Here is a 24,886-nt window from a genome sequence, read left to right as displayed (position 1 = left end):
GCTAAAAGTTAAGTTCATTGAAGGAGTGAATACTTTTTCAGATTCATAAAATCGCAATGGAAAGCCCCTGCTAAGAGAGCAGCTGACACATATGAGAATATGTAAATGTCGTCACTTTATCTGAAATCGCGCCCACGCTCGTATCTGGGAACTCATTAAGTAATGAATAAAACAAAGTCTCAGTCGAGTGGCAGAAATGGACGAGGAACCGCATGCCTATGAAAAGCTGGTGGCCAAAGCAAGGCGACATGATCCTGAAACTACCAGCAGTAGCAGCGGTTCGAGCCAGATCAGTTCCATAGAGGCAACGATTGCGGCGGACCCTTCACCCGGCGTGTCATCAGTGGTCCAACCCTTGACTATCTATCTGCTGGAGCCCTTTATATTAATTCTTTTGTTCGCCTACAATTTTTCCTGTAAGTGTTCGTCTGCTTGGGAGGCTGTCTCATTGTATTTCCTTTATTGCAGCCACTGTATTGAAGAATCAAATAATCTATCAAAGTTGCACGGCTGGGTTCGGATACTCGGATAAGGTCTGCCTGCTTCTGGGCACCAAGAATGCCACCAACGAAACGAAGGTAAGACGAGGCCGATCCCTACAAACGTATACAATACTTTTTAGATCTTTGCCAGAGAATCGAAGAAGAGGTGCAGCCCTATGCAGCTCGGGTCGTTGTGGTCATGAGGATTGTGGAGTGCATTATTCCGGCATTCTGTGGGCTCTTTGCAGGAGCTTGGGCAGATCGCTACGGACGCAAGCCGCTCTTGATGTGCTCCTTTTTGGGTAAGTGCCTCAATCCACACAGATCTTCCAGTCTCATCTTTGGCGACAGGCTATGGCCTGCAGTATCTGATTTCAGCTGCCGTTGTCTATACAGCCATGCAGACTCATGGAATGGTCAGCCCCTGGTGGTACGTGCTGTCGATCGTCCCTCTATCGTGCCTGGGCAGCAGTGTCACCTACTCCTTGGCCGCCGTCTGCTTTATAGGGGATGTGTCCGAAGGAAAGGTTCGATCATACAGGTATCTAAGCAGTCTGACCAACGTATTGCCAGTATGAGTATGTGCTCCCTTTTAGGATGATTGCCTATGAGCTGGCAATATATGTGGGTCTCCTTCTGGGGAGCTTCGGCTCTGGCTACGCCTACGAGGCTACCAATGCATACGTTGTCCTGAGCATATCCGCTTGCTCCATTCTCGTTGCGCTCTTCCTGATGATCGCTCTCCTGCCAGAGAGTCTTCCCAGTACTGAGCAGAGCGCTTCACATAATCAGGCTGAAGACAGGGATGTCCTGGCATTGCTGAGGGATTTGTGGAGCAGTTGCTGTAGACACCGCGCTTATAAAGATCGTTCTATAGTGATCCTAATTATGTTGGTCTTGCTGCTAGCGGCCTTTGTCTCTGGTGAGTCTTTTTCCCAAACTGCTATTGCGATGACTCATCCGCCACATCCACATAAACCTCCACCATTCACAGACGGCAGCAACTCGGTGTTCTACATGTTCATGAGAGCCAAGTTCCATTGGACCGTGAAGGAGTTTACCGAGTACGAGTCGGTCAGCATCTTGGTGCCTGCTGTGGCTGGCTCTGGCGGAATGCTATTCATTTGGTCCCTGCGGAAGGTGAGATTAGCTCAAGTTTCAGCTGGAGGACAACTCATTTGGTAGTCATCTATCTTTGGCAGTGCACCAGCTCGGCGGTTCTCTGGCTGGCCATCGTCTCTCTCCTGAGTCATTCGACCAGCAGTCTGATGAAGTCCTTGGCTGCGGTGAGCTGGCAAATCTATGTCGCCATTGCCTTGGGCGTATTCAAGACTCTGGTGAATCCCATGTGCCGCACAATAATCACCAATCTCCTGCCGGCCGCAGAGAGAGGTATAAAGGTCTCCCTTCTGATTTTGTGATTAATGATTATCTCTTGGATTTCCGTTGCCAGGCAAAATCTTCGCTCTGCTGGGCATTCTGCAGACACTATCGCCCCTGATATCATCTAGCCTGTACTTTGCGATCTACACCCGGACATTGGACAGCGATCCGGGGATATTCAACCTGCTCAGTGCTGGCTTATACGCTCTTGGGATAGTACTCCTCATGTATGTTTTTTATATTTATCTTTCTTCATTAAGAGATATGTCTATCCCATATCGTTTTCAGTGTTGTGTGGCAAAAAAAGTCAACAAATCGGGAGTATTACAATCCGGTTTTCAAGTGAGTTAACGACTCTCTTGTGATTTTGGGCACCAGTGAAATAAGAAAAAATCTGCCTGTCATTCCAAACTTTCGAATATAAATTATACAGAGCTGCTAGCGCCGGGTACTCCCCCTACATTATAACCCTACAACAAATACTCATCCATACATAATTTCGTACTTGTTTAAGTATACGAGCTCAACAATTGAAATGTGCTAATTGGGGGGAGAGAGGTAGTATCATTCGACATCGAAACTGCTTTGGAAACTTTTTATAATTAAAAATAAAAAAAGCATGGAAAAGATTTTCCCATTGACAAAATGTGGGTTATTATAGCATCCAAATGTGGCGGCGTGTGCGCTGTTATTTGACAAATCTACACGGATCTATAAAAATATTAAGAATATATATAATTTGTGCACAATGTAGCAATAAAAAACATCCCATCGATTGGTGCTAACTCATACATATGTTCGTTGCTTTAATCAAATGCTAATTTCACTTGCTAATTTTAAACTAGTCGCCAAGTTTTTTACACCCTTGATTAAGATCGGTTGGGCGCCTCACCAAAAATATATACAAGAAATTACAAATTAAACTCTACTCATTTTATGGACCAACAGAGCGGAACGAAATCTCTGGAATTCTATATCATTGCCATCAAATGAATTTAAATTATTATTTAATAATCAGGCAAACATGATGGGCCAAAAAACTAGTAACGCTATAACCGATATTCCGACCAGTCTATAGACTTCCCCAAAGATAACCACCGCTATTATTGAAACTAAATCTATATTTGTGTATCCACCTATGCAATATAAATCTTCTTAATTACATGAAGGCATTACATTACATCATTACAGGCAGAGCAGAGAAAATAGGTTCCTCAGTGTTAGAATTTCAGACTCATTTTAAGATGATTTTTTGTTTGCGTAGATCCCGCAATTTTCCTTCCATTCTCTCTAAAGGGTTGCGAAATATCTCAATATATCTCTTATCATCAAGTAAATATTGAGTAAAAAACATAACATGAACACATTTGCAAAGTGTGTTATGTGAAGCAAGATCTGTTCTACATATCCGTAATTTTCCAGCCTCAGTTTTTGGGATTACCAAATTCCATGTCCAGATACATACATACATAAATCAAAAGTCTGGCGCTCGTGCTACTCATTTGCACGAATCAAAAATAGGTGAAAATAATAATTAATTAATGCAAAAAGAAAACAAACAACACTCTGAGACAGACCCCGAGACTAACTTAAATTTCAGTCAATACTCGGGTTGATAGCGAAACGAAAAACTTAAAATAAATCTGTCGCGCGTCGAACGGAGTCGAGTAGAGTCGCGTCGCGTCGCGTTTGGCTAAGTCGTTCTCTGGACCCGCAACACCTTTTCAATTGAAAGTGGAGTTCATGTAGTGCAATTTCATTTGAATCGTGCCGAGCTATCCCATTTTATTTTTGTAGACTTAGATGAACAACTGTTCATCTGTTTGACTGTTTCTCAGTGTACCTGTATACCTGTTGCGGCTGTTCTGTTTGTTGCTATTGCTTTTTCGAGAGTCTATATAAACCGACGGATTTTGCGGTAGCAGCTCATTTCGAGAATAAAACTCTAATTGTAATTTGCTTGCCGTCATCGGATTTGGATGTAGCTGCTGTCGTTGCCGTTGTCGTTGTCGTAGTCATTGCCCGGTTTCGTGTTGGTTCAGTGAATACAAACGTGTGATGGGTATCCGCATCCATAGCAATCAAAGCGATTGAATACTAATAATAGCATAATATTAACGTGATAATCTCATCGGAAGTGGCGCGGGTGGGGGTGTAAGCCCAGGGATTTTGCTCCCTAAAGCAGTTACGTGACAAGACTTGAAATGTGCAATAAGAGCCACTAAGCCAAGGCCTTAATAAAAAAAAACAAAACAAAAAACCCCATATCGAAATCAAAGAACGCATAAAACATTGAACTGTGAGGCCAAAATTTTGGCAATAACCGGACAAGCATGGTTGAGAAGGCCTCGAATGCGTTTACGCTGGAAAAGCTCCGCAATCTGCAGTGGGGCAAAGTGTTCCATCTGTTCTATATAGAACCGGTTGTCTTCATGCTGCTCTTCTCGCACACCCTCTCTGGTGAGTGGACGTGGACCCGACCCGGCACACAGATTAATCTAACTTTACAGCTATTTTGTTTCCAAATTGTGACCGGCTACAGGCACTATCCAGCGCAACCAGGTCATCTATCAGACGTGCACGGTGATATTCCACTACAACGAGTCCGATTGCAAGCAGCTGGACTCGAAGAACGCCAGCGCCGAGATAAATGTGTGTACAGCTCAGCTCTGGATCGGGGTATAGCGTTCATTTCCACATAACCACAGTGATTATCTGGAAACGAATCGCATTCCCAGCCAACTATTCGATATCTTATGACGCCTCCGCTCCCTTTGCAGGCCATTGAAACGGAGCTGCAGCCGTATGTGGCCAATCTATTCCTCTCCCGCACGCTCCTGGAAAGCATTGTGCCGGCCTTCTGTGGCCTGTTCATCGGCTCCTGGTCGGATCACTATGGACGCAAGCCGCTGCTGATTGTCTCGATGATTGGTAAGCAGGAAAACACTTGCTTTGAGCAATTCCACTTCATTTTTGGTCACATTTAGGATTTTCCGCCTCCTTCTTGATGATGGCCGCCATCTGCGAGCTGTCCAGCTACTACGTGGTCAATCCCTGGTGGTACATTATGGCCGCGGTGCCACATTCGCTGCTGGGCGGAAACTGTGTGTTCTCTGTGGCAGCCTTTTGCTTCATATCGGATATAACGGACTGTAAGACGCGGCCCTACCGAATGATCTTCATGGAGTCGCTTTTCTTCATCGGGCTGACCAGCGGCTCGCTGCTCTCCAGCTTCGTGTACGCCGCCACCGGGGCAGCGGCGACCATATGTCTCTCCGGCTGCATTTCCACCTTCGCCACGCTGTTCATCATCTTTTTTGTGCCTGAGAGCCTCCACATTCGCCAGGCGGAGGATGCGAAGAACGCCACTGCCCTCAAGGGCGACACGTCGAAGGATGTGCCGATGACAGCCTGCGATCTGCAACTGGACTGCGTCGCCATCGATTGCCCGCCGAACATCCTGAACGATGAGCATGAGGAGAAGAGAAGACCCTGCGAGCTGCCCACGCCGGCGACTCCTGCCATGAGCTTCGACGACGACATGCTGGCCAAGTACGTGGAGCGGCTGCCCGAGAAGGCCAAGATGGCCAGAGCCGAGTCGGAGGCGGCGGACCGGATCAAGAAGGCTGGCCTATTCAGTTTCATCCATATTAAAGATATGATTAACACTTGCTTCAAGCCCCGCGAAAATCATGCTCGCGCAATTATTTGGCTCGTCACAATGGCCATGTTCCTGTCAATTTTCGTCTTTGGTGAGTCTTCTCCGCAGTAATCCCAGAGCCTTATATAACCGAACGCTTGCTTCCAGATGGCGTGATGACTGTAATGTATTTATTTGTGCGCGAAAAGTTCCACTGGACGGTGAGGGATTACACATTCTACGAGACGGTCAGTCATCTGGTGCCCATGATTGGAGCGCTAATCGGTTTCCTTGTTCTGCGAAAGGTACATTTTACTTGATCTATGTACATATGTACATATGTAGTATTGGCTTCCATTGATCTGAGCTCTATTTTGGCCGTAGGTTTTTCGCCTGTCGGTGGTTACGCTTGGCCTGCTGGCCTTCTTCTCGGAAATACTCAACAATCTCGCCAAGGGCTTTGCCACAATGCCCTGGCACATGTACCTCTCAGTAACCCTGGGCGTCTTCCGCTCCATATCGGGACCCATGTGCCGGACCATTGTTTCGAATATCGTGCCACCATCGGACTTGGGTGAGTTTCGCTATTTACGAGCACATAATATCCCGCATCACAGCTGTTTTCAATTGTGAAAATATTTGAACACTCATTGCAGGCAAGATTTTCTCCATTAAGAATGTGTTGCAATCGTTTGCACCTTTTGGTAAGCCTCGTCACTGGTTTCTGGTCCAGTAATTTCGATTTCTAAGCGAGAGTAGTACTGAAATGTGTATAGCTTCTAATTATCATACATTATCACAGTTGCCGCTCCGCTCTACACGCTAATCTACAAGCGGTCCCTCACCACATACCCGGGACTATTCAACTTTGTCAGCGCTTTCCTGTACCTGCTCTCGTTCATGTTCATTGGGTGAGTGTCGCCGAATCCGTAGAGGGAAAGAAGAAAGCCCCTCGGGGGCCCGCTAATTGATATTGTACATTCCTCTAGATGTGTCTTGCGCATCAAGTTCAGGCACAAGCAGCACTACGCCAAGGTGCTAAAGTGAGGTGCTGCGGCGGATTTATGCCTAAATTAACATGTGATCATACCTAAGTAATAAAACTTTACGAGTCTACCGAATTTAATGATGCAAATCCAGCCAATTGCGTGTTTAATTTGTGTGAGAAGCGATCATCAAACATCAGTAATTCAGAAATACATATAACATTTTATTTAATTACTTTTCAATATATTTTCTGAGATATATGGCTTACAATTGATTTGGCTCACAGCATCACTTTAATTTTTATTAATACTCATGCTTCTTCAAAGATCGCTTCCTGCAAGAGGTATTTGCGGTACATTCATTGATCCTTGATCAACTTCCAAATGCCTGATAGGCGGTGTTGCTTTCCATTGATTTCTTCATACCAAAGACGGTGCTGCATGGAAAACCATAAAAGTATTCAATAAAGGATACCCGGAAGCTGGTATCAGATACTCACGCCGAAAAACAGTAACACAGAAAGTACAGAGCCACGCTGATGAAGTTGAAGGCTCCCGTATAGGACGACACAGTGGCCGCGTATACGGCCGTATAGAGCGGTGCAGCTCCCAGAGGAGAGAGCGATTGCAGCGACGTGGTCACGGAGAATATTTTACCTATTTCCGAGCTTGGCGTCAACTGCGAGAGAATGGCCTTGCACATGGGGCTCATGACACCGCGCATCATGCCCAGCACCAAAGCCAGATACATCTCCTGACCATACTGAGCCGTCGCCCGAACAGTCCCCTCCAGGACGCAGCAGGCAAACGCCAACATTGTCATGGTTATGATCGAGACTTTGAGCAGGCGGCGCAGTAGAACCATCGCAATGATGCTGCCCACCACTTGGATGACAATCCGCGAGGTATTGAACACGCTATAGTCCGTGACAGTCCAGTCGAACTGCTTTTGCATGAACATGTAGTTGACTGTTCCTTCGCCCTCTGAAAGATTAGGCAAAGAGTCAGATTCGAGGTGCTGGAGTGGTGTGCAGGCATGTGCAGTTATACTCTACCCATTGCGAAGATGCACATGGTCAGAGACATCATGACCATCCAGATGATGGCCCTATCGTAGTTCTCACGCTTCCTGCAGCACGTCATCACCAGATTCTTGACCAGGTCGAGGCGGAAGAACTCACGTATCCGCGACTAAAGGGGAGAGGAAGTCGGTGAAAATCTCAATTCAAACACTCAATATTCTTTATACGCACCTCGGATTGCAAGTCCTCCGGATTGAGGCTCTCTGGCACAAGGAAGATGACGTAGAGCAGGGCTACGGTTATGAGGGAGCCTACTAGGATGAAAAGCGTTCTGGCACCGACTGCGGCGTATATGTAGCCGCCGGCCATGCTTCCCGTCATCATGCCCAGCCCTAGGGCCGCCTCCATGGAAACCATCCTCATTGCTCGAGCGCTCTCCGTGGCCACATCGGATACGTGGCAGTACAGGACAGTGATGAGGGCGCAGGTTCCCCCGCTAAACACCGAAGGCACCGCGGAGAGCAGGAACCACCAGGGATTGATGTTTGTGATGGCCGATATCTGGGTTAGCACGATCAGAATGCTGGCACTTATCAGGAATCCTGTAGCCCAGCATAGTTATAGATTCTATTAGAAATAGATGCAGGTGATTCCGGCTTACCCGTGTATGTGGAGAGCAGTATGGGACGCCTGCCGAACTTGTCCGACCAGGGGCCCAGGAAGAGACTTACAATGGCAGGAATTGTGCTCTCGAGGATGGCGTTGATCATCATTATGGTAGCCGCATATCCCTGGACCTGCGGCTCGATATTCTGCAAGGGGAAATCAGTTTAGGCTGGTATTATCTACCATCGATAAGCATGGTAGGGGCGTCACGGTCCTATTAGTCATAGCTTTTGGGGGTCTTTGGCAGTGCACTCCTACAATCAACATACATATCTATTCCAGTCGATATTTTGTGATAAGTTAAGCCAATTACTCATAGGAGTTTCGTGTTTTCTTTTGTTTTTGACTACTGATAAGCAGAACCAGCCACCTGGCTTGTAAATATTATAAGTACATATGTATGTATATATATATAAGTACATATATGCATTCATATACAAAATTGTCACCTATGTTATCATTTTGAATACTTGAGAGTTATAAAACGCACATAAACATAGATGCGCATATCTTTCATATGCATATGTGTGCAATAGTAGTTTGATTAACAGATTAATTTGTTTTCCCATTCCATTCCACTCTGTAAAGCAATAGAAAACACGCCTTGTTTCGTCTCCCCATCATCGTAAAGTGCGACGCCATGAAAACTTACTTTGAAATCATCCGAATTTCCACGATCTCTGCCCAGAAACGGCTGGCATTCAGTGGTATTATGTTTCATTACAGTGACGCAGGTCTGGTAGAGGATCTGATTTTGATATGCCGCATCTGATGATTGCAAAATGTTTAATTTTGTATGCTATACACTGAAAACAGCAATCCGTACCGGTTAGAAATCTACCAAAGAATACCAGAAACACAGCGGGTTCCAGTATAAGGGACGGAAGACGTCTTGTCGTGGGTGGGGGCGATTCTCGAGACTCCAATGCCTCGGCATCATCACTGGCTAATACCAGGGGATCCTCGTCACCTCTAGACATGCTGATCAATCGAAGGTCACGGACGTATCGCACAAATGATCGTACCAATTATCGCTAAACAAAGGAATTAGCTATTCATTCAAAACAATATCGTAAACTTCCACAGTCAAGAACAGAACGATGAGCTTCGGCGTTCAAGCTTCTGCGCGCGGCAAACTCTAGCGATACACTAACAATGGCAACCAGCTGAAAAGTACAAAGCACGTCGGAGCGATACGAGCCGTCCCGTATCTCTCCCCGCCACCACACCCTACCTAAAGTGCGCATGGGCCCGGCCCCTCTATGTCTCGCACTAGCATTACGTATCAGAGGTGCTTCCGAAACAATCAAAACATCTTATGCTTAAATATGCTAAAAAGTTTATGTATTTACAATTTATTGTCGCGCTGCATTCTGCTGATACGATTCGTCTTTGTATTTGATACAATATACAATATAAAAATACTGTAATTTATTGTGTTTGCATTTCCCAAATACAGTCGAGATAGCAAGGGCACAGTTGTAGTATTCCCAAATGCACATGAACACAAACAAAAATATGGTAAAAAAAAAGATAAAAAACGTAATGCTACTTTCACAAGTCGTGGATAAACGACTTTCAAATACAGAAATATTTTCAAATTGTTCACATTGAGAACCGTCGCAGCAATCACACACGTACAGATTTAATTGGTCTTTGAGATACATTCAACTAAGCTGAGCGGGGAGCCGGCTAACTGCCAATAGCCTGATAAACACTGCTGTTGCCCATCGACTTCTGGATGCCGAAAATGATGCTGCAATTTCGGGAATTTAATAGGGAAAACGATTAAAGTAACCTTGCGGTAACTTACGCTATTAAAACGTAGCATAAGAAGTATAAGACGGCGCTGATGAAGTTGAATGCTCCGGGATAAAATTCCACCGTGGCTTTGTAAACGCTCGTGTACAGAGGAGCAGCTCCCAGCGGCGAAACAGACTCCATCGATGTGGTCAGTGCGAATATCTTGCCTAAATGGGGAATATTGTTTTAGTTAATCGTTCCTTCACGGTTCGCTGATTCGGGGGGATTCTAACTTACCCACTTCCGTGCTCGGCGCTACATGGGACAGAATGGCACGACACATGGGTCCCATTACGCCGCGCATCATGCCGAAGGCCATTCCGACATACATCTCCTGCCAGTACACGGCCGTGGCACGTACTGTGCTCTCAAGAACGCAGCAAGCGAGCGACAGCATTGCCATGGTTATGATTGACAGCTTAAGCACGCGTCGCAGAACTACCATTCCGACTATGCTGCCCACAATCTGGACGACAATTCGCGCGGCGTTGAATAGGCTGAAATCCTTGATAGTCCAGTCGAATTGTTCCCGCATGAACATGTAGTTGACAGTGCTCTCACCCTCTGGTATAAAGCAGAATGAAGTGAAGGCATGAAATCTTTAGAACGCAATTCAGTACTTTCTTACCCATATCAAAGATGGCTATGGTCAGAGCGATCATAGTCAGCCAGATAATGGCACGGTCAAAGTTTGGCCGCCTTTGGAAGCAGGTGCGAACCAGATCCTTGACCAAATCGAAACGGAAGAACTCGCGGATGCGTGACTAGGCGAAAGAGAACAAGTCTGTTAGATGGCTTATCTGGTGTCCCAAATAGATGTGACCTACTCCTGTGGGAAGATGATCGGGTATCAGGCTCTCGGGCACACAGAAATAGACATACATCAAGGACAAGGCCATCAGGCAGCTGGCTATGAAGAAGAGGGTGAAAGCATCCGTTGCTGCATAGATATACCCACTGGCCACGTTGCCCACCATCATGCCCGTGCAGAGGGAGGCCTCATTTAGAACCATTCTGGAATAGTCAAATAAATGCGTTTCGATTCACTGAAAGGATGCGCTACAGTACTCACCTCAGGGCTCGTTTGCGTTCCTTGGCCACGTCCGATATGTAGCAATAGATGCCCGTTATCAAGGCGCAAGTTCCTCCGCTCAGAACCGAGGGCACAGAGGAAAGCAGGAACCACCAAGGACTTATATTTGTGACCATTGTTATCCTGGTAATAATTATCAGTATGATTGAGCCCGTCAGGTAGCCTATAAGAAAAAAGCGTTAAAAAAGTAGAGGGTTTTATTCAGTGTAATACCACCCACCCGTGAAGGTTGTCAGGAGTATGGGCCGCCGGCCGAACTTGTCCGACCAGGGGCCCAGGAATAGACTCACAAAGGCTGGTATTATGCTCTCTAGAAGAGAGGTTGTCATCATTATGTTTGCCGAATACTCCTGCACTTGGACCTCTATTTTCTGAAAGAAACAAAGCGCAGCTGCTCATCACGTTTGCCTGACTCATTGCCGTGTATCGCGTATCTATGTATATATTGTTAATGTCCGCTTTAAGCTTGGTAGGTCGATATTGGGACGACGCCCAGACAGCCAAATTAGTCATAAAGGTTTTCAGTTTACTTCTGTTTCGCTCGCTGATAGGTTCTAGGACGCGTTCCACATATGTTGGCGCTTAGTGTTATCTCTAAGTTTCAAACAATGGGAACGATCGGCAAAGCTAAATGTTTTAATAGATAGATTTTGCTTTGTCTGGTTGATGCTGCACTCTTGCTTATGTGGGTCACGTCTTGCGAGCGTTTAGTAATCTTTTCGTACACTTGGAAAAGTGAGGATTGATAATGCCAAGCAATACGCCCCGCAGGGATGTATTTGAAGCAGAACAGCAGCAGATAAAAAGTTGCAAACCAGACAGAAACTGCGGCGCATTATCACAAAAGTTATTTTAGTTACTGTGTAATTCGCTTACTTTCGCCGCCTCCGATTCTCCCCTATCGATGCCCAGCAACGGTTCGCATTCGGTGGCGTTATACTTCATGATGGTGACGCAGGTTTGGTAGAGGATTTGATTCTGATAAACCGCCCCTAAAAAACACAAAAAGTCAATTGAACGATGCTCGGCCATTTCCTGTCTGTCTGTCCGTACCAATTAGATATCTGGCAAAGAAGATCAGAAATACTGCGGGCTCCAGGATGAACCAACGGTAGCTGTTGTAATCAAGCGCGGGCGGGTGGACGGGCACCTCCTCGTCAATGGAAGTGGTGCTCGGTGTGGTTGTGGCCGTTGCAGCAGCATCCAGAGTGCGTGGCGCATCATCATCGCTCACCAAGGGCTCCGTATCGATGCGAGGCATTTTTCCCAGCCTTTACTTTTTCGTTATCTTTCGGGTACAAAGAAACGAACTGCACAGACTTTTTTTTACTATAGAAGATAACGAAACTAGCAATTCATTCTGAACAATGCAGCAACGTATAGTATTTAATCAGTCAGACACGAAGACGACTTCTAAGCGCAACAGAGCGAAAACAATTACTGGAAGCCTCAGCTGCTGCGAAATGGCAACGTAAGCAATTTATCGACATGTGCGTAATGTGTTACGTTACTTAATACGAGTACATGGATGATTAAACATTAATCATACAAACAGATGTATAAATTGTTCACTACGATTAAAATTTCTTTCAACTTTCTAAAGGCCACAACAGCAGCAGCTGTTTCTGTTTACCACTTGCTGCGGAGGCGCTGCCAACTTGGGGCAAATAAAAATACCGAGGGTTTGGCGGTGTGGTGTTTTTTAGTGGTCAATATTTTAATTATTTTAAATTTATTTTAATGGCGACGTCGGTCCCGCTCGTTTCGCGGCTCCCTCTCCCGCTGGTCGTGGCGGGAGCCATTATCTCGCTCCCGTCTATCTCTTTCGCCATATCTCTCCCGCTCGCGCATTCTGTCCCGATCCTGGCGCTCCCTGTCCCGATTCTGGGGCTTTCTATCCCGGTCCTGGCGTTCTCTGTCCCGATCCTGTCGTTCTCTATCCCGATCCTGACGTGGTGCTGGCTGTCGGCGATCTTCGTGCTGATTGTCACGGTTGCGGGTGCGATTGCGCTGCCGCTCAAACTCCTCCAGTTCATCGTAGTAATCTCGAGAGCGACCATTGTTGTTTTGGGCAGGACGTCTGTCCCGCTCCCTGCTGCGCGATTTGGATTTTGAGCGAGCTCTTCGCGGGCGTCGTACAGTTGAAACGGAATTTTCGTTTGTCCGATTCGCTTCTCGCTCGTCTGGCTTCTCATCCTCACTGGGTAGCTCGTCGTCCAAGTCTTCATCCAGAACCGACACCTTCGGTTCAATCTCGTTGTTCTCCTCGAGAATGGTTCGCTTCTGTATTCGAGGCAGTATAATGTCGCAGACGCGATCGTTACGCAGCAATTCATCTATGTATTCGTCCATGTAGACAATTTCGAACTGCCCGGCTCGGTTTTGGCGTCTCAGCTTGCGGTTGTCGATGTACAAGGGCTCCAGATACTTGTAACAGTCGAGGGCGACTCCGGTCAGTCGCAGATAGAACGCCCCCAATGCACGGACGTACTTAAACTCCTCGTTCTTGATGAACTCCACCACAATGTCCTTCTCCGGCTGAATCTGCAGCATCTTCAGTGTGAGGCAGAGGAACTGCGTCGGCTTTATGTTTCCTCCATAAACGCCGCCGACGAATCGTAGCTCCATTGCTTTGTCCACGAGCAGTTCGGCTGTGAGGGCAAAACATTGCTCCTTCCAGTACTTGGAGTCGTAGATGCGGGAACGTATGATCTTTTCGATGAGATACTGCGGGTTGGTGCCATGCACGTTTTTGGCCTCCTTCACTGTCCGATTTGCCATTTTATTTAACAATTATTATTGTTTTTTCCGGCGTCGGCAAATTGTGCACAGCTGCACGGCGCAGATAGTATCGATAGTACATGCGATAGTGAGCAAACAACACGCTATCGGTATGTAATCGTGATGACGCATCGCTCATCGAACAAAACAACTCGCCAGACAGAAAAAGGAGACGCAAAAAATTGAAAAACTACACTTTCAAATAGGATTCCAGGAGTTTTGGGCGTGAAAACAGAAAAACAAAGATGAGTTTCTTTGGGAAAATGTTTGGTGGCAAGAAGGAGGTGGCCCCCACGACGGGGGAGGCAATACAAAAACTGAGGGAAACCGAAAACATGCTCATCAAGAAGCAGGAGTTTCTCGAGGCCAAAATCGAGGACGAGCTGAGTATTGCCCGAAAGAATGCATCAAAAAACAAAAGAGGTATGTACAGGTGGAACTGCCATCCTGGAGCTTCGCTGATGGAGACTCATTGTGGCCGCATATTAGTGCCATAAATATCCGGAGGAAAAATGACTCATTTTTGCTTTGCTTTTGTTTTGGTTGGGGCAGACATTCCCATCCCCTTCACCACTGCCATGCTAGACATGTACTTATGCTTGAATAGAATTATCTAGTAAAATGATTGTATTTCTTCGCCTTTCTCACCCGCATACCATTTGACGCCTGGATGTGTCCGCATATGCTCAGAACGTAATATGAACATTCCTTTCGATACTAAAACCAGACATTAGCCATGCCGTAGACTCTACGGCGTAGAGTAATTCGATTCAAAATAATCCAAAATTGGCCTTAACATCTTAGCGAAACGTGACGCTTTGCCCAAGACTCACCAGCAAACTTGTCGCCTTTTCAGTGGCCCTGCAAGCCCTCAAAAAGAAGAAGAGGCTGGAGAAACAATTGCAGCAGATCGATGGCACCCTGTCCACCATTGAGATGCAGCGCGAGGCCTTGGAGAGCGCCAATACGAACACTGCCGTCTTGACAACAATGAAGAATGCCGCGGATGCGCTCAAGAATGCCCACCAGCACATGTGAGTAATCGACCATCGCCAGATGAGTTCCAAAAACCAACTGATTGATTCACTTTATGCGCAGGGATGTGGACAAGGTCCATGACATGATGGATGATATTGCCGAGCAGCAGGATGTGGCCCGGGAGATTTCCGATGCCATTTCCAACCCAGTCGCCTTCGGGGCCGATCTGGATGACGAAGATCTCGAGCGGGAACTCGATGAGCTGGAACAGGAGAACTTTGATAAGGAAATCATTGGCATTCCCGAGCCAGCGCCCACATTGCCCGAGGCCCCAACAGAGGACTTGCCCGAGAAGGCCAAAGAGAAGAAAAAGGCCACAACGACTACAACTACAACTACGGCTGAAGTTGGCGATGATGGTATTGTCTTGTCATTACCTTAATTACAGCAAATTATAACTCGTTTCATTTAATTTTAGATGATCCCGTCATGAAGCAACTTTTGTCCTGGGCCAACTAAAACGAGCGCTAATAAAATCTCTTCAATATTCTGCAGATTAACCAAGACCCCCACGTTTCTGTTTCATTTAAATTTTCAATGATATTAATTAAGTCAAAGTTTGCGTTTGAAGCGAGCAAAAGTAACAAGAAGGCATTAATTCCTTTGGCAATCTATCAAATCAAATGGTACATACATATAATAGGAATGTGATTTAACAAATAATAAACGAAAAGAGCAAAGTCAGGCCTCACATCAACAAAAGTACACGAAAACTGAAGGATATAATTATAGTTATAACTTGATATTTTTAAAGTATTTTTGCACGAGCCTTGTGCTAAATTAATTGAATTTGTTTTGCTCCAAATGATGAAAATTGCAGAGAATCACGGTGACTTTGAATGCAGCTGGTTTCAATGCAAGTCGCTTGAGGCAAAGCTTATATATTGTATTTTAGCACTCATTTCCCGCAGGTTTAGTTTTTGAATTGAAATTTATACATACATAAATAAACAGTCAACAATCCACTCGGTTGCCCTATTTTCAATACCAGCGAGTGGTTCGGTTCGTTGCTAACAAAGACGATTCATTAAGATCTACTATCTACAGCGGGTCGCCCTCGAGTGATAAAATGTAAATGCTCGAAGCAGTGGCAGAGCCAACCCGAATCGGGGCGCATTGATTGGAACACGGCTGCTGATGCGACATGCATATCAATTAATTACCCGCCATGGCTGGGGCTGGGGCGGCTGTTACATTTGGCTGGGCAGCGGCGGACACTGTCTCATGTGGGATTGGGTAATGATTACAACAAAATACAAGAGCTGGCGACTGATTGCAAATCGCTGGACACTCTCCGTGGCTCGGCCTGGGCGCATGCAGTTGGCCGAATTTATTCAAATCAGTTTAGTTCCGTTTGAGGAAGAGTTGAGGTGTCGTCTCTGCGAGTGGATCTATCGTACCAGTTGCAATGTGCAAATACGTCTTAATTGCTGCACTGGCCGTAATGGTAAGTGTGTAATTATCCACTAATCACCGCATTAACATTGCCCTTGAATCCAGTGTCTGCAGGTGCCCGCCGTCCAAGCCACGCTGCACGACCTGCACGAGGCCTTTGATTTCTCGAACGTGGATCTGGTAAACTTTCAGTACTTCAAGAACCTGGCCTCACAAGATCCGCGCACTGCTGCCACCGCCAGTCCCCTTCTCGTGCACTTTCAGAAGAAGAAAGCCGTGCTGGACTACCTAGACCGCTTATTCTTCGGCAACTCACCCTTCCAGCAGGCCAGCGAGATCCCCTTCGACCCGCACTTTGGTCGCGCCTGGCGGCCACACTACGAGCGCAAGTTTGGTTTCCGCGGCGAACGCCTGATAGCCGCCCTGGGCTCAGGCTACTCCATACGGCAGTTGCGCCACTTTGGAGCTATTCCCCAAGAGTTCGGCACGCCACACTATCCCAGTTGAGCGTGCTACATAGTGTTCAGAAGGGAGTTTCGGTTGTATTTATGAAATAAACTTAAGTTCTACGACTAAACTCTCCGTTTCTGCGTGGATATGTAGAGCACGTTGTTGCCGCGGATGAATGCGTCGCCGTATTTGTTTTTCAGCTGCCCATTTACGTACTCCTCCGTCTGCTCCAGGCAAATGTTCATATAGCCATCCAAGCAAGCCAGCACACCTGCGGGGAAATCAAGGGAGAGAGAGTGAGGTGAGTGATTGTAAGTCACTTCAGCCGGCATTTTTGCTTGCGGTGCTTTTCTTTTGACAACACAGGACTCACCGCGATAGTCCACGCCATTGTTCAGCTTCACGGCCACGGGGCGACCATGGATCTGGTTGATAAACTGCGAGAGGGCCTCTTTGCGCGACATTTTAGAGGTTTATTCAGTTATATTTATTTTATTTATAAGGGAAATCAGTGTTGGTGGGACCGCGGATCTATCGATAAAATATACCGTCCGACCCTCAGAAATATACCGACTCATTTTCAAAATATACCGTAAATATACTGACGAATTCAAGTTCTATCTTACATATTCCTCGTTTTTGATATTCCGTCGAATATTACTAGCTACAAATTTAGATTTGAATGATAGACGATCAGAATTTCGATGGTGATCCCGAAATAGGCCCTAAATGGCATTTGGTGCATTGCACAAGAGTGTGGAAAATACTATGAAAAGTATACTATTTGCAGGGAAAGAGCAACGTTGCTTTTCAGCACTGGTCATCGTTAATTCATCAAAACGATATCAAAATTCAAAAATTTCGGTTAAGGAAAAATCTAAATTATACTTTATAAATGATGTCCATTTTGTGGATGCGCCGGCTGTTGACAAGTTTGGATGGATTTGGCAACCAGTTGATACGTCCAGCCTCTTCATTTAACAAAGTGATGAAGCCGCTGGACTGTTTCAAGCCAAAGCCTTCGCTTAAGATAACCGTGGTTGGATCGGGCCAGGTCGGAGCGGCAGTTGCAGCATTTCTTTTGGCGCGTAACCTTACCAAGCATCTGGTGATCCTTGATGTGAAATACGACTTGGCCACGGCGGAAGCGTTGGATTTCTCACATGGGTCTGCCTTCTTGGGCAATCCGATTGTCGAAGCCTGTGGTGATGGAAATCGTACCAAGAATTCGGATGTTATCATTATTACAGCGGGAGCGAGGCCATCAGGCAAAACCCGATCTCGTCTGGACGTTATGCATAAAACGGTTGTGATTCTGAAGTCTGTAGTACCCAAGCTGGTCGAATTGAGTCCCAAGGCGATTTTCATTATCATCTGCAATCCAGCCGATGTTATGACCTTTGCTGTGCAGCGCATCGGAAACCTGGAGAAGCATCGTTGCTTCACTACCGGCTGCCACCTGGACACTGCCCGCTTTCGCTACCTAATCGCGAAGCGTCTTAAGGTTCCCACATCGGCAGTCAACGCCTATATAATAGGAGAGCATGGTAGTAGTGCTGTGCCCGTTTGGTCTAGTGTCACGGTAGGTGGGATTCGACTGAGCGACGTCGTGAAGGATTTGGGCACGGACAAGGACCAGGAGAAGTGGTCCGATCTCATGGATGGCATCCTCAATGCAGGTGTGCACGTTAGTAAGGCCAAGGGCTATACTAACTGGGCCGTGGGGCTGACTGCCTCAGATGTTGTCAAATGCATGGTGGAGAATACCGGTCAAGTCTGTTGCGTGGGGACAGATGTGAAGGGACTCTACGGTCTAAAGGACAGTGTGGTACTCTCTGTACCTTGTCGAGTCACGGCCAGCGGAATTAGCCACATTTTGGAGCTGCCACTAAACGAAGATGAGCGTAAAAAGTTGTTGAAATCTGCTGATACTCTGCTGGAGGCCCAGTGCTCGTTGAAATGGTGATTCTCGATTCCGCCCTTTGCGATCATCATCCCATGAAGCAGAAATAGAACAGAAAAGAAACTGTGAGATAACAGAACGAGAAGTAAACAAATAAACAGCTCTCCCAAGCATTCCAAAGCGTGAGAGGAGAGAGGGAAAGAACTCACTTGCCATTGCCCTTTCCATTTTCCAGCGACGTCACAGCGATAAGAATGAGAGAGCAAGCGAGACGACCACAGAGTTACAGCTGTAAAAGTGCAGCAATCACTTGACCATACCATACCGCACGCCCGCGGCTACTCGTTCACGTTTCTGATGCCCTGTGCCCAGACATCTGATATTTTTGTAATTTCCATCAAAATTATGATTAATTTCTCGTGCCAAAGTGTCAACATTTTTGAGCGGGCGGAGAATCCAAGGTCTTGGGGAAGGTCTTCAACGAAATCGAAAGTCAAAGGTCTTGAAAACGATTAGGCAAGCAGAGAAAATGATAGGAAGACAGACAATGCGCCACACGAAAATTTAAATACATACTCCTAACCATAGACGATCTCAAGACGTTTTGGGGGCCGCCTCAATGCAGGGGCCCCTCCACGTCGTGAGTAAGATCGATTTGGAGCCAAGGTCTTGATTTGTAGCAGGCGCACACAAAACCCAGCAACGATCTCGTTCCGCTTCCAGCATTTCCCGCCACTAGTTCGCCCACGCGTACGCACTGCCATGCGGCGAAGCGAGACAACGACTGCCGCTGCTCGGTGACCTAGGGCCCTGCAGCATCCTACAGTTCCCATCGACCCCAGAGTGTAACCAAGTGTAACAGACGACTGGGCGAACAGACGCTGGCACCAGCCGATGCGTCGGAGCCGCGATTTTCAACGCCTCGTTGCATGGTCTGGGAAAATTTTCTTTTCTCTCGTTTTCGGGTCTATTGTTAAGTGAAAAGAAAGACACGATCGCAGCTGGCACGCCCACTCTGGCCACTCCACCCTAATGCTCTTTCTGGAAAGTCAATAATTTTGTAAAAGTGTGGTAAATGTTGAGCAACAATTTGTTTGTTTAACTAATTGAAATTCACTAGGCGCACAGTGCGTGCGGGCAGTAAACGCACAACACAACGCATGTTCCAACTTTCCACTTTCCCACCGACTACCTGCTAGATCGTTTTGGGATTTTCTTTCAGATTTACCACCATGGTTTCATGGCTCTTCTATTTCTGGTACCCTATTGAAATGCTACAGTTTTTCCCCCAAAATCACGATCGAGAACTGTTGGGAGAGTGAGTGCGAGAGAGGGGACCCCCATGGGGCATGACCAATTTCATTATTTGTTTAGTATTTTCTCGTTTGTTTTGGGTTTTGAGTTCGAGCCAGGGCCACAGAAGTTCTGTGATGGTAGAAGATGGTTGGTCTATGTGTAGATCGGGTGCTACCTGCTGCCTAGATTTGGTTACACTTAGCTGGAGGTGGCCTTCTGACACTGCTGTTGACCTGTTGAAATGCTACACATTTGCATGCAGACAACGCCAACCCTTTCGGGAATATGTACTTATGTACATATGCGGGATGGGATGCTATACCGATGCTGTACTTCCGCGAGTGAGTGTAGGCGCTTCTTCGGTTTCTGTTTGCCTGTTGAAGTGCTACACATTTGCATCATTCAACTCTTTTGCGAGCAGGAGTACGTACATCCGCGGGTGTTTCGTTGGGACTGGTGGCCATTGTATAAGCGTGTCTGTGTGGAGTGATCTTCATCAGGGCTGGCGCTTTTCATCTGCTCAGCTCCTCCCACACATGCAATGATCATCGTCGTGCATTGTCGAAGTGCATCCGAGTGTAACCTTTGAACAGGCGAACAGCAGAGTGCAGCCGCAACTCCGATGCATCCGATGCATCCGAGTGCAGTCTGAAGATTTTTCCCACTGCAGCTGCAGGTAGTTTTGGACCACAGCCCTTGGGCTTGGGTTATATTTAACAAATGGATGTGGGATTTTTATATGGATGCATGCATGTGTGCTTCGGGTTCGTTTCTATGATTGGCTGAGTGCGTTTTTGTGTGGGATGCTGGATGCAGTTTTCTCTCTACTGGTAAACATGCCAGCCTGTTCGGTTTGGCCACGCTCCAGTGATCTTCACAATGGAACCGGAAGAAATTAGACAGGTCACAGGCTGTGGGTCACCGGTTTTGGGATGCGGTTCTCTCCTACTATCAATTGTGTGAACCTGTTCGGATTGGCCACGCTTCAGTGATCTTCTGAATTGCATCTTCCATGGGATGCTGGTTGCGTTTTTCAAATGTTCTTTTGATCCCTATTGTGAATTTTGTCACCCTGTTCGGCTGGCTTACGCTCCAGTGATCTTAGAGGATGCTCTCTCACAGATTGCATTTTCTGGATGCTGTATGAAGTTCTCAGATGGTTGTTGGACCCCTACTGCGTGTATACGGGCTATATTTAACGGTTGATTGTGGGAATTCAATGGGTGCGTGTTTTGGGTGCGTTTCTATGATTGGTTGGCTGATTATTTTTGTTTCGATTTGGAATGCTGGCTGTAGTTTCCCTCCTACTGTTAGCGATGACAGCCTGTTCAAAATAGCCCACGCTCCAGTGATCTTATAAGTGGATTCCTGGTGCATTAGATCTCAGGCTCAATTCCCATTTGGGATGCTGGATGCAGTTTTTTTCTTTATCACCTACTCTAAACTTTGAGAGCCTGTTCAACTTGGTCACGCTCCAGTGATCTTCTGAATGGACTCGTAATAGAATTAGAAAATGATCACTCCCTGGGGATGCATTTTATTTTCTCTGAGATCAGGCTGCGGTTTCTGACATTCTGTTCGTTTGATCTCTTTGGTCATGCTTCATTGATTTTCCCCGGAACTGAGATCAATATTTTCCATGCCCTTTGGCCTTTTCGCTGTTTTCCCAAATGTCTCGCATCTGGTTTTGATGTTGGCCTGGTTTCTTAATCCGTTTTGGTCACGACTCACTGAATTTTCACGATTGGTTCTTAGGGATTAGCAGGTAGAAGGCCTGGTTCGCCCACATTTTTGAGGTACACACATTAGTTTTTCCAAGATTAGTTTCCTACTCAAAAATTCTGTGAGCCTGTTCGAATGCTACAGTTTCGTGACCTTTAACTCTTTTCCCATTGTTCTCTGGCATCATTGGATGACACTATTACATCATTCACCCATAAATACATAGACCTTTAGAATATAAAGGGTTAACATGCCTTAAACTGTAGCATTCGAATAGGGGAACAACGATTGTAATAGGTCGATTATTAATAGGTCAAGTCCTGCCCGAGACCTTCTGCCATAATGGCCCAGCTAGAACCTTTGAAACCCTGTTCGCTTGAACCAGTTCTTAACGCTTCACTGACCACAGGTGATGCTGCAGGTGATCTTCAGAAACAGTTTTACACTGCTTTTTCTTCCTGTCAACCTGTTGGTTTTTGTGATCTTGGTCACGCTTCATTGATTTTCATCTATCATTTTCACCTAATGATTTGTTCATATGGCCATTCTGCCTCTGACCTTTTGGGCAGCAGAGATCTCCAGCTGAGCCTGATCTTCCGCCTGAAATTATTGTAAGCCTGTTCCTTCGATACACATGGCTGCTCTTTAATGATTTCCTTTCATCAAGAGATGCCGCCTACCTGCCTGAGCATCACTTCACTCCTCTCCAGACTCCTCTCCGTGGATGCTGAGAACCTGTTCGAAAATTATGCATCGATGCGCATCAGTGGCAATCATGTAGAGAGGGAGAGAGATAATTGGATGCTCGATAATGATGCTGCTGCATGACTCGAATGGATGCTGCGAGTTCTTTGAGTTGGAACTGGAGTCGCGAGCGCCTTGCTCCCAGAACTGTTCACCTGTTCGTTTGCTACACTTTATGCATGATTCAGTGATTTTCTAATTATGATTTATGATCATTGGGATTAGGCAAACAATGGTCTAGCAGGGGCTTCCCACGCAGCTCTTCTCCTACTTCTTTCTATGCTGCCCTATTCGAATGCTTTAGTTTTGTGACCTTTAACTCTTTAGCGATCTGTGCGTGTCGATCCAGGGGTCTTGGTGACCGCAAATCCCTCGAAGACAAAAGCGCCAAAGGCTTAAATCTGTATCATTCGAATAGGGGAACAGAATCTACTAACTGTCGTCGCCTCATAACTCACCAACCGAACGCAGGTAGATATTTTCCCAGTCAGGTAGATGAGGACCCTAGTTCCATGCCGCAATCTCGGCTGAATAACTCGCCTGATCTGCTGCGTGTGCTGTTCTCCTAATCGAGTGGTTCGGCTTGATTGCACTTTAAACCGCAGGCGGTGCCCCAGGGATTTGTGTATTCCTGGAAGTCGGGCTGGCGAACAAAAGCCACTCGACAGGCGACCCAGGCAGCGTTTGATGGATGAGTTGTTTGTTTGCTTTGCTAATTGATTTTGAACAGGCCAGCAGAATGAACACGAAAGGGTCCTTGCTTCCTTAACATTCCAGAAGTTTGCTTAGGTCCTTCCTGTTTCGTCCTGCTCTCCTGTTCGTTTGCTATACTTTTTAAACTCTTTTTGTGCTGGGAAACGGGCAATTTGCATAACAATTTGTAACCATTTCCTGTTCATTTTAATACGGCGTGAAATTGGACTAGGGCCTCAGAGGCCACAAGGAGTGGTCGCCACTTCTCGTCGCTTCAATGGTTCTTGAGCTCAATCATAATTGTAATTCGATGCGTGTCTGAGTCCATTAAGACCCTCTTGGTCTTGGTCTTGGGCTGCGTCTGGATCTGGATCCGGACTTGGTGGTGGTTTCTCAGACTGTCTGTTCTCGGCCTGTCTTTGCTGCGAGCCTATTCAAAAACATGAAATTATCGTGACAAACATCAGGGTTCATTAAGTTGTTCAACATATGTACATACCCACAACGATCCCCGCGATGATCGTGTTTCTACTGTCAGTACCATTGCCCTGTCATCTTCCACTTTGGGGCACAGTTCGCTGCCGATCCATGCAACAGGCTGTCAGAGAGTGTCGGTCGTCGGTGGGCGTGTCTCTCGAGCACATTGTAATTTGAGACCCCATAATTTTCCAGTTGATAATCTTTGCTGATGATCGCTAATTGGCTGTCAAAGTGACAGGGTCGCAGGCAGCCGCAGCAAGTAACGCAGCAACGGAGTCGGGAACTATTTCTGAACAGTTCTTGGGGTTGCTTGTGTGGCACGTGCCGCACTTTCTTTAGGTCTCTCTTGTGTAATTTGATGCTTGTAAATGTCTTGAGGCTGAACAGGCCGGCAGGGCTTGGAGTAGGGTGAAAAGATGTTTTTTTTGGAAATGAAGTTACTTTGGTTTTCGTTCAGTTCTTATTGGTGGCGGTGGTTGAAGTCAAATTTGAATCAGTGTGGAAAGGGAAAGGGGCAGATGATTGCTGGTTTTTGTGGCTTCTTTGGTCTGGTGGTTGGGCAACACTTTTACTGCTATAAAAATCATATTTCCTTTAAAGAACTAAGATTGTTTGAAGTTTATGCATTCACCATAGAAAGATAGATAGATATATGGATAGTACCTCCAAATATGCATGACCTGCCAGAGTTTCAATGCATTGCAATACAACAACGACAGACAACCTTTATTCAAGTTCTGTTTGCCTGATGTTCATCTTTATGTCAACATGAAAAGTTCTCACGATCAATTCAACGTGCATTTTTTGTAGCTGAATTTCGCCTTGTAACGGCTTTGGGCCAAGAATTTCCCACCACGAAACCCTCAGCAGCAAATAAAACCCTCAAACACATGCTCACACAGAGACACACAGATGCAGTCCACATCCGTTTAACGTAACGATCAGTCGGCAGGCAGCCGAGGATCTCGTTAAGAGCAACAACAAAAGCAACGGCAAAGCATGAAGGCAAGAAAGAGAAAAGGAGGAGGAGAGAGAGAAAAAAACACTCCAGCGAAGCCGAAGAACTGGAATCCACTCGCTGCCGTTGCTGTTCGCCTGTTCCGTTTTCCAGTCGACGGCTGGAAAGTTCTCACGCGAGCACATGCCAAAACGGGAGAGGGACAGCAGACAATTAACAACTAATTTAAGCCTGTGCATATCATTTAGGTGCGAGCAAGCGAGAGGCAGCGATGGTGAAGGAGAGTGAGTGAGGGAGGGGGAATAGAGGGATCCCTTATTATACGTTACATTCTTGGCCAGTATTTATTCC

The 24,886-nt window shown here is 46.3% G+C and overlaps 9 protein-coding genes across 9 annotated transcripts; 5 read left to right on the top strand and 4 right to left on the bottom strand.

Annotated features, from left to right (window-relative positions):
- Nucleotides 1-169: 169 nt before the first annotated feature.
- On the top strand, nt 170-3,373 carry LOC4805178 (proton-coupled folate transporter). The gene is made up of 9 exons (XM_001361589.4): nt 170-416; nt 469-578; nt 634-784; nt 834-1,023; nt 1,079-1,404; nt 1,477-1,622; nt 1,685-1,874; nt 1,936-2,092; nt 2,154-3,373. The coding sequence occupies exons 1-9, from the start codon at nt 197-199 to the stop codon at nt 2,209-2,211; spliced, it is 1,548 nt and encodes a 515-aa protein (XP_001361626.2). The 5' UTR covers nt 170-196; the 3' UTR covers nt 2,212-3,373.
- Nucleotides 3,374-3,543: 170 nt separating this feature from the next.
- On the top strand, nt 3,544-6,644 carry LOC4805179 (uncharacterized). Its single transcript, XM_001361588.4, has 9 exons — nt 3,544-4,325; nt 4,408-4,517; nt 4,646-4,796; nt 4,853-5,617; nt 5,674-5,810; nt 5,890-6,079; nt 6,162-6,209; nt 6,308-6,416; nt 6,495-6,644. The coding sequence occupies exons 1-9, from the start codon at nt 4,199-4,201 to the stop codon at nt 6,550-6,552; spliced, it is 1,695 nt and encodes a 564-aa protein (XP_001361625.2). The 5' UTR covers nt 3,544-4,198; the 3' UTR covers nt 6,553-6,644.
- Nucleotides 6,645-6,762: 118 nt separating this feature from the next.
- On the bottom strand, nt 6,763-9,357 carry LOC4805177 (proton-coupled folate transporter). Its single transcript, XM_001361587.4, has 7 exons — nt 9,006-9,357; nt 8,832-8,947; nt 8,175-8,325; nt 7,745-8,115; nt 7,547-7,682; nt 6,992-7,475; nt 6,763-6,928 (listed from the first exon to the last, which is right to left on the bottom strand). The coding sequence occupies exons 1-7, from the start codon at nt 9,157-9,159 to the stop codon at nt 6,865-6,867; spliced, it is 1,476 nt and encodes a 491-aa protein (XP_001361624.2). The 5' UTR covers nt 9,160-9,357; the 3' UTR covers nt 6,763-6,864.
- Nucleotides 9,358-9,587: 230 nt separating this feature from the next.
- On the bottom strand, nt 9,588-12,336 carry LOC5495504 (proton-coupled folate transporter). Its single transcript, XM_001361586.4, has 9 exons — nt 12,129-12,336; nt 11,952-12,067; nt 11,296-11,446; nt 11,055-11,238; nt 10,810-10,996; nt 10,611-10,746; nt 10,220-10,546; nt 9,993-10,149; nt 9,588-9,935 (listed from the first exon to the last, which is right to left on the bottom strand). Exons 1-9 carry the CDS (start codon nt 12,334-12,336, stop codon nt 9,872-9,874), a joined length of 1,530 nt encoding a protein of 509 aa, XP_001361623.2. The 3' UTR covers nt 9,588-9,871.
- Nucleotides 12,337-12,429: 93 nt separating this feature from the next.
- Nucleotides 12,430-13,915, bottom strand: Prp38 (pre-mRNA processing factor 38). Its single transcript, XM_001361585.5, has one exon. The coding sequence runs from the start codon at nt 13,854-13,856 to the stop codon at nt 12,813-12,815; it is 1,044 nt and encodes a 347-aa protein (XP_001361622.3). The 5' UTR covers nt 13,857-13,915; the 3' UTR covers nt 12,430-12,812.
- A 158-nt stretch (nt 13,916-14,073) lies between these two features.
- On the top strand, nt 14,074-15,596 carry shrb (charged multivesicular body protein shrub). Its single transcript, XM_001361584.5, has 4 exons — nt 14,074-14,279; nt 14,713-14,890; nt 14,955-15,253; nt 15,313-15,596. Exons 1-4 carry the CDS (start codon nt 14,102-14,104, stop codon nt 15,351-15,353), a joined length of 696 nt encoding a protein of 231 aa, XP_001361621.2. The 5' UTR covers nt 14,074-14,101; the 3' UTR covers nt 15,354-15,596.
- Nucleotides 15,597-15,823: 227 nt separating this feature from the next.
- On the top strand, nt 15,824-16,866 carry LOC4805174 (uncharacterized). The gene is made up of 2 exons (XM_001361583.4): nt 15,824-16,341; nt 16,395-16,866. The coding sequence occupies exons 1-2, from the start codon at nt 16,303-16,305 to the stop codon at nt 16,794-16,796; spliced, it is 441 nt and encodes a 146-aa protein (XP_001361620.1). The 5' UTR covers nt 15,824-16,302; the 3' UTR covers nt 16,797-16,866.
- On the bottom strand, nt 16,812-17,307 carry LOC4805173 (U6 snRNA-associated Sm-like protein LSm6). The gene is made up of 2 exons (XM_001361582.4): nt 17,113-17,307; nt 16,812-17,010 (listed from the first exon to the last, which is right to left on the bottom strand). Exons 1-2 carry the CDS (start codon nt 17,201-17,203, stop codon nt 16,862-16,864), a joined length of 240 nt encoding a protein of 79 aa, XP_001361619.1. The 5' UTR covers nt 17,204-17,307; the 3' UTR covers nt 16,812-16,861.
- A 119-nt stretch (nt 17,308-17,426) lies between these two features.
- On the top strand, nt 17,427-19,069 carry LOC6898812 (L-lactate dehydrogenase B chain). The gene has a single exon (XM_002138750.4). It carries the CDS (start codon nt 17,635-17,637, stop codon nt 18,703-18,705), a length of 1,071 nt encoding a protein of 356 aa, XP_002138786.2. The 5' UTR covers nt 17,427-17,634; the 3' UTR covers nt 18,706-19,069.
- The last annotated feature ends 5,817 nt before the right edge of the window (nt 19,070-24,886 follow it).

Source organism: Drosophila pseudoobscura, chromosome 3, assembly GCF_009870125.1.
Source record: "Drosophila pseudoobscura strain MV-25-SWS-2005 chromosome 3, UCI_Dpse_MV25, whole genome shotgun sequence".
Lineage (NCBI taxonomy): Eukaryota > Metazoa > Arthropoda > Insecta > Diptera > Drosophilidae > Drosophila > Drosophila pseudoobscura.
Note: the sequence above shows the minus strand (reverse complement) of the source record. Positions and strands in the feature narration are given on the sequence as shown.